The sequence below is a fragment of the Nuphar pumila genome, chromosome 6, assembly GCF_984573655.1.
Source record: "Nuphar pumila chromosome 6, dmNupPumi1.hap1.1, whole genome shotgun sequence".
Taxonomy (NCBI): domain Eukaryota; kingdom Viridiplantae; phylum Streptophyta; class Magnoliopsida; order Nymphaeales; family Nymphaeaceae; genus Nuphar; species Nuphar pumila.
In genome coordinates this window covers 28,604,042-28,619,864 of record NC_143254.1, presented here as the reverse complement: position 1 = coordinate 28,619,864, position 15,823 = coordinate 28,604,042, and the positions used below count along the sequence as shown (strand labels likewise).

General features: G+C 35.9%; 1 protein-coding gene across 1 annotated transcript; it reads left to right on the top strand.

Moving 5' to 3' along the window:
• Positions 1–10,095: 10,095 nt before the first annotated feature.
• On the top strand, positions 10,096–15,823 carry LOC149834494 (disease resistance protein Roq1-like). Its single transcript, XM_090009381.1, has 4 exons — positions 10,096–10,607; positions 12,491–13,595; positions 13,843–14,124; positions 15,185–15,823. The coding sequence occupies exons 1-4, from the start codon at positions 10,096–10,098 to the stop codon at positions 15,821–15,823; spliced, it is 2,538 nt and encodes an 845-aa protein (XP_089865507.1).

The following is a 15,823-nucleotide window of genomic DNA, read 5'->3' as shown; positions in this document are numbered from 1 at the left end:
CTAACTGCATCATATTTCAAATATTTCACCTAACTTTTTAAGAAATTGCAGAGATGACTGCTAGAATTGCTTTTATCTCTCAAATTATTTATTCACCCTTAGTTATAGCTACAAGAGAAGAGGGCTAAAAAGTGACGTTCAATATATAAATTAAAGAAGCAAAACGATCAAAACCTATGACGACTAGATGTAAATTTAGCATAAGTGAGGTGCCTATGTGTAAGCAGACGAGTCCGGTTCAGGCTGAATCATGAAAGATTTGAGAGTATCAAGGAGCAAGTTTATATTCATATCCACATCCCAACTAAGGAAGTAAACAGTTCTGGTTTGGGCTCGATATGCAATTGATGTTATAAAAATAATAGTATATAAATGCTAATTGAACTTGGATTTGGTTGTAGCATTTTTACATCTGGAGTCTGAACTTGCATCCAAGTCCAACTTAAATCTGACAATATGTGACCTGAATATGTATCAGGATATAAACTCTAATCAAATCTAGGTTTTCGATTCATGCTCTATTCATCTATGTTTGAATCTAACTCTAAATCTGATAATCTTACATCTAATTATATCTCACCCGAATGTGAAATGTTTACATACTTAATTCCAACTAGAACCAACATAGATAACTAATTAAAAAAAAAAAATCAATGTTGCAAATCTCATTCTTAAGAAAATTTCAACAATCATGGAATAAATTTTAAAAATGAAAAAAATGATTGTACTGTACTTGAAAATATTGTGAATTCCTTAAATATCCACAAAATTTAGCTATATTCTTAGCATAGCCAGTTCGATTCATTTTACTCCTTAATGTCAAAACTTGGTGATACTCCTTGTTTTTCTTGACAAAGATGGAAGTCTTTTGACTCTTAGTCGATACTTGCTAAAACTCTTGATGAGACTTCTTATTCTCTCGGCAAAGCTAAAAGCCTTCAGTTCTCGTCAAAACTTTAGATAAGATTCACTGAAAATTTTGCTGTGACTATTCTCTCCACAAAGCTGGGTGCCTCTAACTCTCACCGAAACTTTGGGTGAGATTTCCTATTCTATAGACAAAGTTGTAGCCTCTTATTCTCACCAAACTTTGTATTGCTTAATGAAAACATAAACAAAAACTAAATACATACACATTCATGCAGATGTTTAGGTTTTTTAAAAATGATCCTACTCCACCAAAAATGATACATTTCTCGAAATGTCCCACAATTTTTTAAATCTACCCCAGGTCTAAATTCACAAATGTTTAGCGTCTTTAGAATTATTTTAACCTTCACATGATCAAACCTCCTTAAGTTTGTATGATATATCAGTACGTTTTATGGGTATCACAAACTCTCACTACCTCATTCGCGAACTTCCTGTAACTAAAACTTATCAAAACTTCACAAATATTGACTAAATTTGCATATATAGTATGAAGTTTGCATGAACAAAGTTGCAAACTTCTTATAATTGAAACCTATCGTAACATCATAAATAATCAACTAAATTCACATATATAGCAAAAAATTCATAAGATACAGTAGGAACCTCTTATTACATAAACCTTGTAACTTTACAAAAACAATACTAAATTTGCTTATATAGTATGCAATTTATGAGATACTGTGTGAAGCTTTTTTAGTAACTGATTCTCAAGGAGATCTGCCAATATATGGTGATCTGCATGAATTTCTGCATGTAAATTTTTATATATTTGCATTTTTGCTTAATTATACATAAAGTTATTTTTGTTTATTTTGTTTTTTTCGTTTGTTTATATAAAGAACCCTAACCCTTTTTTCTCTAGAACCCTTATCATTTCCCCTCTCTCCTTTTAACGATTTTCATGAATTTTTTTTGATGCAATCTAATAAGATTGTGGTATCCTCTACATCGACTTTCCTAATTAGGTCAAAAGGTGAGTTTTATAAAAACAAAACTATATGTGCATAATATTTTATTACATGCTAAATTTTTTTATTTGTTATAGATATTAGCATTTAATAGCCTCATGTGTATTTGTATTTAGTTGTTGTAAATGCTTTTCATATATTTTCTTGTGTTTCATTTAATATTTGTCATTGGATTTACAATTTAAGTTTTACTATATATATATGTTTATGTTGTAAATGATTTTTGTTTGTTTGTTTGCCCTTTAGTTAATATTCAGTATTTTTGTATTGATGTAATGCGGGTAAGGTTGACAATGCACAAACATTGAATAGGGCTTAGGGGTTATCGTGGGTAATTGATTTTCAAAGTAGTTGTCAGTAGTTATGTTATTTGATTGTAAAGTGTATATGAATGACATTTTGTCATATGCTATTTTTATTAGATGAATGATATGTTGTGTGGTTGATTTAAATAGTTAATTAATGATGACTTCTAAAAGGGTTAAAATACACTATTGTAGTACTGATCACACTAATTGAAGATCTATATTGGTCTCTATAAATAGTAGTTTTAATGAATTTGTAGCTTTTACCTCATAAAATCAGTTGTGTAGAAGAGTTATTGAAACTCTGGTATAGTTATTCTCTAAATGTAAATAGCCAACAAATATGAATAAATGCTTTGAACGATGATGCAGAATCTATGTTATTTAGAGTTAATGTTTGCAAAGCAATAAAGAAGTCATTGAATGTAAAGTTAAACAAGAAGTTAACAGTCGATAGGAATCCTGTGGAGAATGTGCATCTATCTCAGACACCATTTATCAAGCTTAGTCATTTGGTGAACATCGAACTATCTCAAGAACGTGGAGTGCATGCAATTACCCAAACCGATTAGGGATATAATATTTTCAATAACCTTATTTGTGAAGTTAGTACCTTATTTGTGATAGTCGTTTGAAAGTGTGAACTTAATAGAACTTCACAATGTGTTATATGTGTATATCGTCACATATTTGCGGATCTCCTTGATGATCAATTACTTAAAGGAGATATGCATTGTTTTATGTGAACTTCATACTATATAAGAGAATTTAGTAGAATATTTATGAAGTTTCGATAATTTTTAGTTATAGAAAGTTAAAAAATTTGGTTATATGAACTTTGTACTATATATGTGAATTTAGTGAAATATTTGTTAAGTTTCAACATGTTTCAGTTATAGAAATTTCACAGATTTAGTCATGCAAACTTCATATTATATATGTGAATTAGTGTACTATTTGTGATGTTTCAACATGTTTCAATTACAAGAAGTTTACAAATTTGGTCATGCAAACTTTGTATTATATATGTGAATTTAGTTAATATTTGTAAAGTTTCAATAGGCTTCTATTACAAGAAGTTTATAAATTTGGTTATGCAAACTTTATACTATATATGCAAATTTAGTGAAATATTTATAATGTTTTAACATGTTTCAATTACACGAAGTTCACATATTTGGTTATGTGAACTTCATACTATATATATGAATGTAGTGGACTATTTGTGAAGTTTAGACAAGATTCAATTATAGAAATTTCGCAGATACACAATTCACCTATAACATTCAAATTCACCTATAATAACTGAAAAATTAAATTATTCACCTGTAACATTAAAATTCACTTGTAATAACTAAAAATTTTTAATATATGCACAATTCACCTATAATATTCAAATTTACATTAGATACATAATTCACTTATAACATTCAAATTTACCTATAATATTCAAATTTACATCAGGTAATTATCAAATTTATAGGTACATACATTTAAAATCTATAACATAATTTATAAAATTATATATATTCATTCATGATTCAAAGTTAATCTGTTACAATCAGACTAAGTACATATAATTCAAACTAGTCAATCTGTTAAACTTGGTATACATTTAAATTAGTTAAATTATTAAACATAAATTTAATCACAACTACATTTATAATTATTTACAAAACACTATTTACCTAATTACAATGATTTACGAAAGAATAAAAAATAGAAGTAATTAATGTGGTTGTATCAGGCATGCTCGTACCTCCTCGATGACCTTGTTATTGTTAGAGATAAGGTCAACTTGAGTCCATATAATGGACTCCTTTGCTTGAAGCAACTTCTTCAACATGTAATTTTCAGCCAATGCAAGAGTTAATTCACCTTTCGCTCTACTTGCAATCTTTTTGTGCTTTGGTCTCCTCGTTCCAAGTTCTTCCTCCTCCTTAATGCCCCTAATTGTGAAGAAACTACTTGCAAACTACAAGTTGTCAACAGCTACATCATCCTCATTGTAGGTACGTACCATAGATGACAAGTCTATATCTTTGTCATCATCGTATTCATCTTCAACTTTGGAGAAGAATATCATGGGATAATCTTTCATTGTTATCAATACAATTTTGCTTACATGAGGGTGACATTACAATTGCTGAAAAACTCAAACTGTCTGACCATTTGGTTGGCCATTTGGAGCTTGACTTCATTCATGTTATGCAACCATATATCCCTCATCGTGATGTCCTTCGCTTACGTAACCACATGCTGATTCTCTTAATCCTCCTCTACATCAACGTAGAAGCACCACTTTACCTACAAAATAAAGTTTCATTTATTGTTAGCTTATATTGTATTATTTATCGAACCATAAAAAATTATTTCAAGAATACTTACATGTGTCATCGGCATCCTGCACAACGATGCAACATAATGAGTCATTCTCATGTGAGGACCCAACAATCTTCGATCATTACTCTTCTCTTTATTGTGTGACCGACTCCACATTGCAATACATGAATATTCAAGAAGACAATCCCATCTAAAGGGCCTTCCAATAGATATATGCTAGCATATCCAAACCAACATGGATTAACACAGATTAATACATGGTATAGTACGTCAACAAAGTTAAATAACTCAAAAGTTTAGGCACAATGAAGGAGTAAATACCTCCAACACAACTAACATGATGGAGATATTTTTTCTTTCATGTCTTGTCACTCTCAAACTTGAATATAGGTATGCAAGTGAGGTTGCTCTCCATGTGTATTTATGGACATGATCTAGGTCTTACAACAGTTCAATGTATGAATCATGGATCAACTTTTCACCAGTGTCGATGAATAAGCATGTGCCAAAAAATACAACAAGAATGTTGTGACCTCTTTTTCCATCCTATGACTGTCTTTCTCTCTAACACGTAATATTTTTCTCTTCATTCTCCTTGCCCTGCTGGGATAATAATGCTTCCTTAACCATGATAACTTGAGTTTTTCACCTTCGATTGCATTCTTATTCGCTTAAAACATACTTGTAATCTCCTCACCAATATATACTCATAGGCTCTTCTTGACACTTAAATGTGGTGAATCGTACAATGTTCTCCAACATGATGATCATCTCAATATCTTCGAACTAAAATGTATCAGTTGTCGAATTTCATAACTGCACAACAACCTCTAAGAGATAGTGACCGATGTTTTATGCTATAATCTCAACGAATTTTCAAAAATGCATTTAATTTAGCACGTTCTTCACTTCTTTATATAGTTTTATGAATCACTTGTGTGCTTAGAACCAATAGAATTAGTGCATTGGGCTTGTTGGATTCTTTGAATTTTTCTTGTTGTGGATTATACCATTATTTTGTTGGAATCAATCAAATTAATCATTGAATTACACACATAAATATAATTAATTAATTATAATATGACTGCATTTAAGGGTGGGGATGACCTATGTGACACACAACCAAGGACTATGCATGCACCCATACCTATCTGTTGCTAAGTCAAGCTAAGGGTATAGCGGTACGGGACCAATGGACTTAGCACTTTAGCTAGTGAAATGTTTCTAACAACAAATCAATACAGCCTGGAAGGCACGTGTGTGGTAGAAGATCAAGCGCATGAACACAAAAGAAATGAATCACATGCATAACCACCCAGAGTTAGACAAACTGGTCTGGGTTCGTTGAGGTGCTTCACCAAACACTTGGTAGATGCAAACCAGTGGATCACAGAACAACATTATTTTTATGTGCACACCCAACACGAAAAATGTGAAATTTGACCATATTTGCAGTTTCAGAAAATATAGAAAATAAAGAAGAATTCCCTGTGATAAATCAGATTAAACCACCTGTTAACTAGCCAAATTATTTTAGCTTTCCATTATCGTCAAATAGGGTATGAGTAAAATAATGAAGTCGCGGTTCACACATTAGTTCTTATAAAACCAAGCATGCAAATCACATCTGTACGGTTAGATTCAAGAGAAAAGAACAAAAAATCATGAAAATCGTAGTTCACACATTAGTTCTCATATTTTCAGTTCTCATATTCTAGTGATTATATATATATATATATATATATATATATATATATATATATATATATATATATATATATATATATATATATATATATATATATATATATATATGTGTGTGTGTGTGTGTGTGTGTGTGTGTGTGTGTGTGTGTGTGTGTGTGTGTGTAATGACACCAATTGAGAGGTTTGTAATAACTAGGAAAGAGAATGCATATAAACAAAGAATAGGCTTGAAGGTATAGGCTAACAAAAACAGTAAGTCTGTGAATATATGATAAAAGACACGATTAATAGGGGTAACAATGGGTTGGACTTCCGGGGGGGGCGCAAACCCATATCCTACTAGGAGTTTCTGGTACTGTAAATGGAACCAGGTCGACCCTGATCATTCATAAGAAAAACCGTACCTGGGTTCTGTGAACATCATATAAACCAAACCCAGTCCATGCCATGTAAAGTACTAAGCTAGTTTTCATGTTTTTTTGCATTGAAAATTTGTGAAACTTAATAGAACTTGGGTCACACGACTCACAGCTGAACTTGGTAATAAATTTCCTAAATTATACTCAGATTCATATGCTAACCAAATCTGAATACTTAACTAGACCCCTTCTTTTGTTACTAAACCCTGACTCTGCTGGATCTAACACAAGTCTGGACTTAGTCGTTCCTGAACACCCCTACATGTTAGACAAACACCTATGGAAGCAGCACTGAAAAATGTTGATGAATACAAGCATCAAACAAGGATGACATTTGAAATAATAAGCATTATGGGTATAAGCTATATCTTTAAAGGCATAAAAACGGAATAAATGAATTATAGAGTTACATTTCTAATTTTACCAAATTCAAATTAAAACTACTTTTTTCAAAAAATGACCGTATACTGTACAACAAAAATGATATGCTTTTTGAAATGCCCCACAAATTTTAAAAATCTGCCGATGTCCAAAACTGCAATTTTTCGGCTGTAAAAGGATTTCTTCACCCTTGGCACATGCGAATTTTTTCTTATATGTGAACTTCTCATTCAAATATCTAAAATATGTGAATTTCCTCTCATATTTATGAATTTTCTTTCACACATTTGCTAATGTCTTCCTGCATGCTTCCACATTTATGAATGGCCTAACCTTTGCAGGTGAATGTCCTCACACATTTGTGAGCATCCTCCTACATGTGCCCCTTATGCAGTTTTTACCAAAAAGAGTTTGTTGAAAAAAACTGACTTCAAAATATGTGTGTGTGTGTGTGTGTGTGTGTGTGTGTGTGTGTGTGTAATGACACCAATTGAGAGGTTTGTAATAACTAGGAAAGAGAATGCATATAAATAAAGAATAGGCTTGAAGGTATAGGCTAACAAAAACAGTAAGTCTGTGAATATATGTTAAAAGACACGATTAATAGGGGTGACAATGGGTTGGACTTCCGGGGGGGGGGGGGGGCGCAAACCCATATCCTACTAGGAGTTTCTGGTACTGTAAATGGAACCAGGTCGACCCTAATCATTCATAAGAAAAACCGTACCTGGGTTCTGTGAACATCATATAAACCAAACCCAGTCCATGCCATGTAAAGTACTAAGCTAGTTTTCATGTTTTTTTGCATTGAAAATTTGTGAAACTTAATAGAACTTGGGTCGCATGACTCACAACTGAACTTGGTAATAAATTTCCTAAATTATACTCAGATTCATATGCTAACCAGATCTGAATACTTAACTAGACCCCTTCTTTTGCTACTAAACCCTGACTCTGATGGATCTAACACAAGTCTGGACTTAGTCGTTCCTGAACACCCCTACATGTTAGACAAACACCTATGGAAGCAGCACCGAAAAATGTTGATGAATACAAGCATCAAACAAGGATGACATTTGAAATAGTAAGCATTATGGGTATAAGCTATATCTTTAAAGACATAAAAACAGAATAAATGAATTATAGAGCTACATTTCTAATTTTACCAAATTCAAATTAAAACTACTTTTTTTCAAAAAATAACCGTACTGTACAACAAAAATGATATGCTTTTTGAAATGCCCCACAAATTTTGAAAATCTGCCGATGTCCAAAACTGCAATTTTTCGGCTGTAAAAGAATTTCTTCACCCTTGGCACATGCGAATTTTTTCTTATATGTGAACTTCTCATTCAAATATCTAAAATATGTGAATTTCCTCTCATATTTATGAATTTTCTTTCACACATTTGCTAATGTCTTCCTGCATGCTTCCACATTTATGAATGTCCTCACACATTTGTGAGCATCCTCCTACATGTGCCCCTTATGCAGTTTTTAGCAAAAAGAGTTTGTTGAAAAAAACTGACTTCAAAAGCAAGATGAAAATTTAGCGACACTTCAAAAGCACCACTAAATACTTTAGTGACACTTCAAAAGTGTGATGGCATTTAGTGACACTTCAAAAGTGCCACTAAAAGCTTTAGTGGTGCTTTTGACATGTAGCTAAAGGCCCATAAATTTGCCACTAAAGCCTTTAGTGTTGCTTCAAAAGCGCCATATTTGGGAGAAAATCACAAAATACAATGCAACATTAGCATATTTTGGGAGGAAATTTGCATATTTGGGAGGACATTACCATATTCTCATATTTTGAGAGGAAATTCGCATATTTCAAAGAAAAAATGTAAATAAAAGAGGAAATTTGCATGTGCAAATGGTGAAAAAGTCTTTTTATAGTCAAAAAGTTGTGGTTTTGGACACAATCAGATTTTAAAAAATTATAAGGTTTTTCAAGAAGAGCATCATTTTTGTTATATTGTATGGTCTTTTTCAATTTTTTTGGATCACACATTTTTACCACACTAACATTGCAAATATCACTTTTTTTAGCTTTACTAATATATATATATATATATATTAGTAATAATATATATTAATAATAATATAATAGTAATACCACTTTCTCTATATATATACCTATATATTAGAAATCAGGGTTGTAGGTTGGATCATCTCAATTAAACCTTATAGAGGTACTCAACATAGTTTATTTGATAAAAATCATGCTTTGGATAATGTTTTTAGGACATGAAAATAAGATTTTTTAAGTCATGAAATTTTGATACATTATGAGCTGTTAATTTTTAAAGGTCTTAAAAAATATACATGTACGTTATAATCATATTATCCAAAACTTGGTTTCTACTCAAATAATGCTTATAGTTCATATCTACAGGGTCGGGTCTGATCAACAAAAAAGTTCAAGGAATTTAAAAATCTAACAGCTTCTAGGTACTCCCGGAGCACCTTCTCTCTCTCTCTCTCTCTCTCTCTCTCTCTCTCTCTCTATATATATATATATATATATATATAGATAGATAGATAGAGAGAGAGAGAGAGAGAGAGAGAGAGTACTACGTGCTTTTGAAAACATCGAGGATGAAATAACGATATTTTAAAAATACCGCCGACGTCTGAGACGTAGCCGAAGATGAGAATGAATTGAATTCATCGGTCGAGAATGGGCGCCAAGTCGCTGGCAGAAGTCAGAAGAAATATGCGTTTCATTCTCTCTAGGAATGAAACGGCCGTTTCCTTCCCCTCCAAAGCCTGTCATCCAATGCATTTACGAGTTTTAACCACGAGAAACACGAAACCAAGGCTTGTCGTCTTCAGCCCCTCCAAACCCTATAAATAAGGCCCGCTTCTCTTCTACTGATTCACCATTGGCCATCCTTCCCTCTCTCTCAGAGTCACTCTCTTTCATATCTTCCTCTTGCATTCAACAATATTAACCATCTCTTCTTGTATTTCAACCTTGTCTAGAACAGCTACTGTATCATACATAGACTCTTTTATTGATTTACCTGCATGCAGCATGGACATTTTGCCTCCAGCTTTTTCTTGTTCTTTTACCACTACTAATTCTTGTTCTTCTGCGGCTGCGAGGGAAGAGCGTGAGGTATTTCTGAGTTTCAGAGGGGACGACACTCGGAAAGGGTTCACGGGGCACCTGTACCAGGCGCTGGTGTCGAAGGGGGTGCGGACGTTCATCGACGATGAGGGGCTGAGTAGAGGGGAGAAGATCGGAGAGAGCCTTTGGAGGGCCATCGAGAGGTCATCCCTGTGCATCGTCGTCATGTCGACGTGCTACGCGGAATCGGCGTGGTGCCTCACGGAGCTGGCCAAGATTGTGGAGTTGAAGAAGAAGATGATACCGGTGTTCTACGGGATAGACCCGACGGACGTGAGGTTCCAGAGGGGGGCCTTCAAGGAGCCCTTCCAGATCCACGAGCAGCGGTTCGATGCCCCGACGATCATGCAGTGGAGGAGGGCGCTCGAGGAGGTGGCAGAGTCCGCAGGTTATGATCTCAAGAACATAGATAATGGGTAATCTCTCTTTCTGTCTCTCTCTCTCATATCTGCATTCATGCGCACGAGGAATTCTCGAGGGATGTAATATTAATCGAGCCGAGTATCTTGCAAGGTACTCGGTCCAATCACTGACAGCCAGACCCACATTCCCGAGTGGGACATGTCGTGAGCAGTTATTGTCATATTGAATATGACGTTATATTCAATCACCACCCTGAATCGATGATGTATGTGAACTCTACTTTTACATGTCTTAGGGTTTTTCGAGTGAGATGTGTGGTGATGATTGAATATAACAAGTGATCGATGATACACAATATGACCACACCTTCTGCTCTGGGAAGGTCTGGGAGAGGTAGATGAGATGCAATCACATTGCACATAAAAAATGTGCTCATGCATTTAAGAGGCTGCCAATATACAACATAAGTACAGCCAGTCAGCTGTGGGGCCCACCAGCAAGATGGTGGGCTCTCAGGTGCATGCAGTGGCACACTTTTAGTGTGCAACGTGATTGTACCTGATCTAACCTCTGGTCTGGGCTGTGCCTGTTAGTGATTGGGTTGAATACCTCCTTTTCCAAGGCACACGGTCAATCATGGAAGCAGATCAGGTCATGCTGAACATGAGCATTTTTGCTCATGCGGACATCGTGGCCGTCTGTTTGCATTTTGGATGAATGCCACGTGGTTTTGTAGACTTTTGAGCTTTTTAAAATGCAAATCGGATGGCCACGATGTCAGCATGACCTGATCTGCTTCCGTCAATCATTGAATCTTTTCCCGAAATTCCGGTGCTAGTTTTAACGATTTCTACTTCAAACATCTACCACCATGTTTAGTTCCTACGTTGCAAATCACCAATATTTTGAAAATATTTGTGATTCTATGGTGAATTTTTCAGTCTTATATAAAATGTCAAAAAATTGATATTTTAAAACCATCGTTTATTTCCATGTACTCTCTCTCTCTCTCTCTCTACTCTGTGGTGACCTCTCGTCATCACTGTTTCCGTTGGCTTATATTTAATTTTTCGATTATTTATGAATTATTTGTTCTGTAAAAAAAACATCGTTTATTCAGAAAATATCCTATTTTTAGTGTGATATTAACACTATAAAAACAATTTTTATAGTGTATTATTTATAATTTTATATAAACACTGATGTGTTCCTTTGGTTGTCTCAAGAAAAAACCAGAATTTTCAAAACACCATGAAATTTTCCTTAGAATGATATTTGTGATACCGGCCAGCTCTAAAATAGGGATCCTAAGGATTCAGTTTCCCATGTCCATTCGTTGATATTGCAGCTTAAATCTGGCATTCTCTCTGTCATTTAGTGCTGTGCCTAACTATTAATTTCTAGACTGGCTTGTAGTTCGAGTTGTTTATGGTGATGATGCATTCTTTTCTAGATTAGTTTCGTTACAATAAATTGCAAGTGAACTTTGTTTAATATTTTATTATACAACATTCCACATGATCACGTAAGGCAGGGTGGTCGTGGGGCCCCACTGGGGGTTTTCCAAGGGTTCGTCGTCATCAAAACATTCCACATGACTTTGAGGGAAGATCAGGTGCAATTAATGTGATCGCACACTTTTCGTTTGCTGCTGCACCTGATCACCCTCTATTTGCTGTTGGGCCATACAGCTAACAGTCTGTGTTTCAAAGATGGAGGGTGATCAGGCGCAGCAGCACGCTAAAAGTGTGCAACCACATTGCACCTGGTCCTCTCTCTGATGACACTTGCCTTTGAATGTTGCCATTGTTTTTTCGTTGCTACCATTGTTATTTTCTTCAGTTTTTGGTATAAGATGTTGAAATTAAGAATGGTTTCAATGGAAAAATTATGTGTAGTTTCCATGAGCATTTATTTTTTTAATTGAAACATGCAGGCATGAGGCCAAACTCATCCAGATGATTGTTAAAAAAGTACTGAATGAGTTCAATAATGCACCACTGAATGTGGTTGAACACCTCACCGGAATCGATTCTTGCATCGCGAGCGTGATCAAGTTGATAGACATCGAAGCTGAAGGTGTCAAAATGATCGGAATCCACGGCATGGGGGGAATTGGCAAAACAACACTGTCTAGGGTGATCTACAACCAAATCTGCAACAACTTTGATGCTGCCATCTTCCTACCAAACATCAGGGATGCATGCATGAGACATGAGGGCTTGATTTGGTTGCAAGAGAAGCTCCTCTCTGAGATCCTAAATAACAATGAAATAAAGATAAGAGATGTTAGCCAAGGGATCTCAATGATGAAAGAAAGGTTTTACAACAAAAAAGTACTAATTGTACTAGATGATGTTGACAGCGAAGAGCAACTCAAGGCGCTCGTTGGGAAGCGTAGTTGGTTTGGTCCAGGAAGTAGGATCATCGTTACCACAAGAGATGCACATGTGCTCAATGTGCACAAGATAAAAGAAAGCGAGATCTACCAGCCAAAGGAGTTGAACCATGCCGAATCACTTCAGCTCTTCTGCTGCTACGCCTTCGGAAGGGACCAACCATTGGAGGAATACAAAGAGCTCTGCGATAGAGTTGTGGCAATGACTGGGGGGCTTCCCCTTGCACTTGAAGTGTTTGGCTCATTTCTATTTGACAAGAGCCCAAAAGAATGGCAAGATCTGTTGGATAAGTTGAAGCGCATCCCTTTTGTTGATCTGCAGCAGAGGTTAAGGATAAGTTATGATGGCCTTGATGAAGAAGAGAAGAGAATATTTCTTGATATCGCTTGCTTCTTCATTGGGATGGATTTGAATGTTGCAATTGATATATGGCAGGCATGTGGTCTCTCTGCAAGCTTAGCCATTAAGATCCTATTGCACAAATCTCTTATTAGGATTGGTCCTTGCAACACACTTGACATGCATGATCAGATAAGAGATATGGGAAGAGGTATTGTGAGAGAGAAGTATCCCTTGGAGCCTGGGATGCACAGCAGGTTATGGATCAATGAGGAAGTGATTGATGTGTTAAACAATAACAAGGTAAGTAATTCAATCCCCGGCCAAGTTTTTAAATTTGATCCAATCTTCGTATCCCTTATATATAATTCATATTAAAAACTTCATAAAAAATGGCTGTCTCCCCGTATCCTCAGACGTATCCATGTTTACATTCATAAAAAGTATCTAATGAATTGCACTGCGCGGGTTGATACACACAGCGCTTTAAATATATTTGATTTTTGTTGCTTTATATGTGCTCCAACCTTCTCTTATGTTTCATGACCAGGGGACAGGAGACATTGATGGCATTGAAATAGTGAATGCGGAGAGGACCCTGTCTGCAAAATCTTTCTCAAGGGTTCCCAATCTAAGGCTGCTGCGTGCCAACTTTGCAAATATTAAAGGTGAATTCAGATACATGCCTAATGAGTTGAAATGGTTAGAATGGCGTGGTTGCCCATTGAAGTGCCTGCCATGGGACTTTGATCTCAAGAAAGTTGTGGCCATGGACTTGTCTTACAGCAGGCTTGTTCGTGTAAGCAGGAAGCCTTGGTGGTCAGCAGAGAAGGTTGGTGCAAGTATTGAATATATATATATATATATGTATAACTACAGTTGGGAAACCTGCAGACTTGACTCGGTGACTCCGTCCGAGTCGTACCCCAAACGAGTTAAGAAGTCAGAAAACTCGTTTTAAGCCTAAACTTGGCCCATTTGAAAACCAGTAAGACTCAACTTTGATTTTTTATCGGATTCGGTTCATTCATTTGACTCGGGCCACTTTCCAAAACCATAGTTTTTATTAAAAACATTCATAAGGAAAACAAACAAAAGTTTTTTCCTGCAAAAAGAAATTTGTGAATATATATATATATATATATATATATATATATATACAGAGAGAGAGAGACGAGAGAGCATAACATGGAACCCCAAAAATGTCGAATGGAGGTTGCATGCACAATTGCGCCAAGTGTAGAAAAAGAGGGCTTTTAACGGCGGTCGCTCTAAAGACTCTTTTCGCACCAAATTCTGATCGCGCACACAATCAGACGCACATAATCCTCTAACTTGCTTAAAACACTTTGTGTATTGAAGTTGACTCTAATACGATGCTTTATACCATTTTTAAACCATCCATATCTTTCTTTTTATAACTTGGGGAAACGGCCCAAGGCGCAGAGACCTAGCTGTGCTGGCTCAGCCTACCATACTAACGGTCTCTATCCATGTCAGCATAAAACTCCCAGGGCTTATAACCCCTTGACCCCAGGGAGTAGCCAAGCTTCGGCTTACTCAGGGCGGTGATGCCTATGGGATTTGAACCTAGACTGCCGGTCAAATGGTCTAGGCCCCATCCCACTATGCCAAACCCCTTGGGTCTACACCATTTCAAAAATCTAATCAGTGGTTTATTCGACATGTTAAAACATCCTACATACTAAGTAAACTACGATAAACCATGTGTTCATATGGTTAGATCTAACATTTGCTGGCTAAATCCATGTAAATAAGAGTATGTACCACCATACTCTCTCTCTCAGTTACTTGGTTGGCCAACTATGCCTATATAACCCCTTCTTATACTATATAGATTGCTCCTTATGCAAGAACTATTTGTTTGGCAGACCTTTGATGCATTGAAGATTCTTGACCTGAGTTACTGTCAGCATCTCAAGGCCACTCCCGATTTCTCCAGCACACCATTACTGGAGAAGCTGATCCTCAAGCACTGCCGACTACTTGGTCGACTCCACAAATCCATTGGACTTCTCACAAGATTGGTTGAGCTAGACATGACTGAGTGTACCAACTTGAAGAAGCTGCCTGATAGCCTTTGCCAACTAAGTTATCTTGAGGTCCTCAACCTCTTCCAGTGCACCAAGCTCAGTGCTTTGCCCGAGCAACTGGGTGGCTTGGTGTCGCTGAAGGAGCTCACACTCAGTGGCTCAAGAATCAAAAGGCTCCCTGACTCTATAGGCCTATTGCTGAACCTTCACTCCCTTTGCTTGAGATGGTGTAAGGACCTGCAGGAAGTACCAGACTCAATTGGTAGCTTGACCAAGCTTGAGAGATTGGATCTGAATGGTTGTAAGATAATAAAAACATTGCCTGATTCAATTGGCAATTTGAAGAATCTCAGTGAGCTTTACATTAATGAAATCGACACTGATAAGCTGCCTGAGTCCATACAAACCTTGGGGAACCTGAAGATCTTTGAAGTAATGGAACCCATGGAACTCGGAAGTGTACCAGAGGGACTTTGA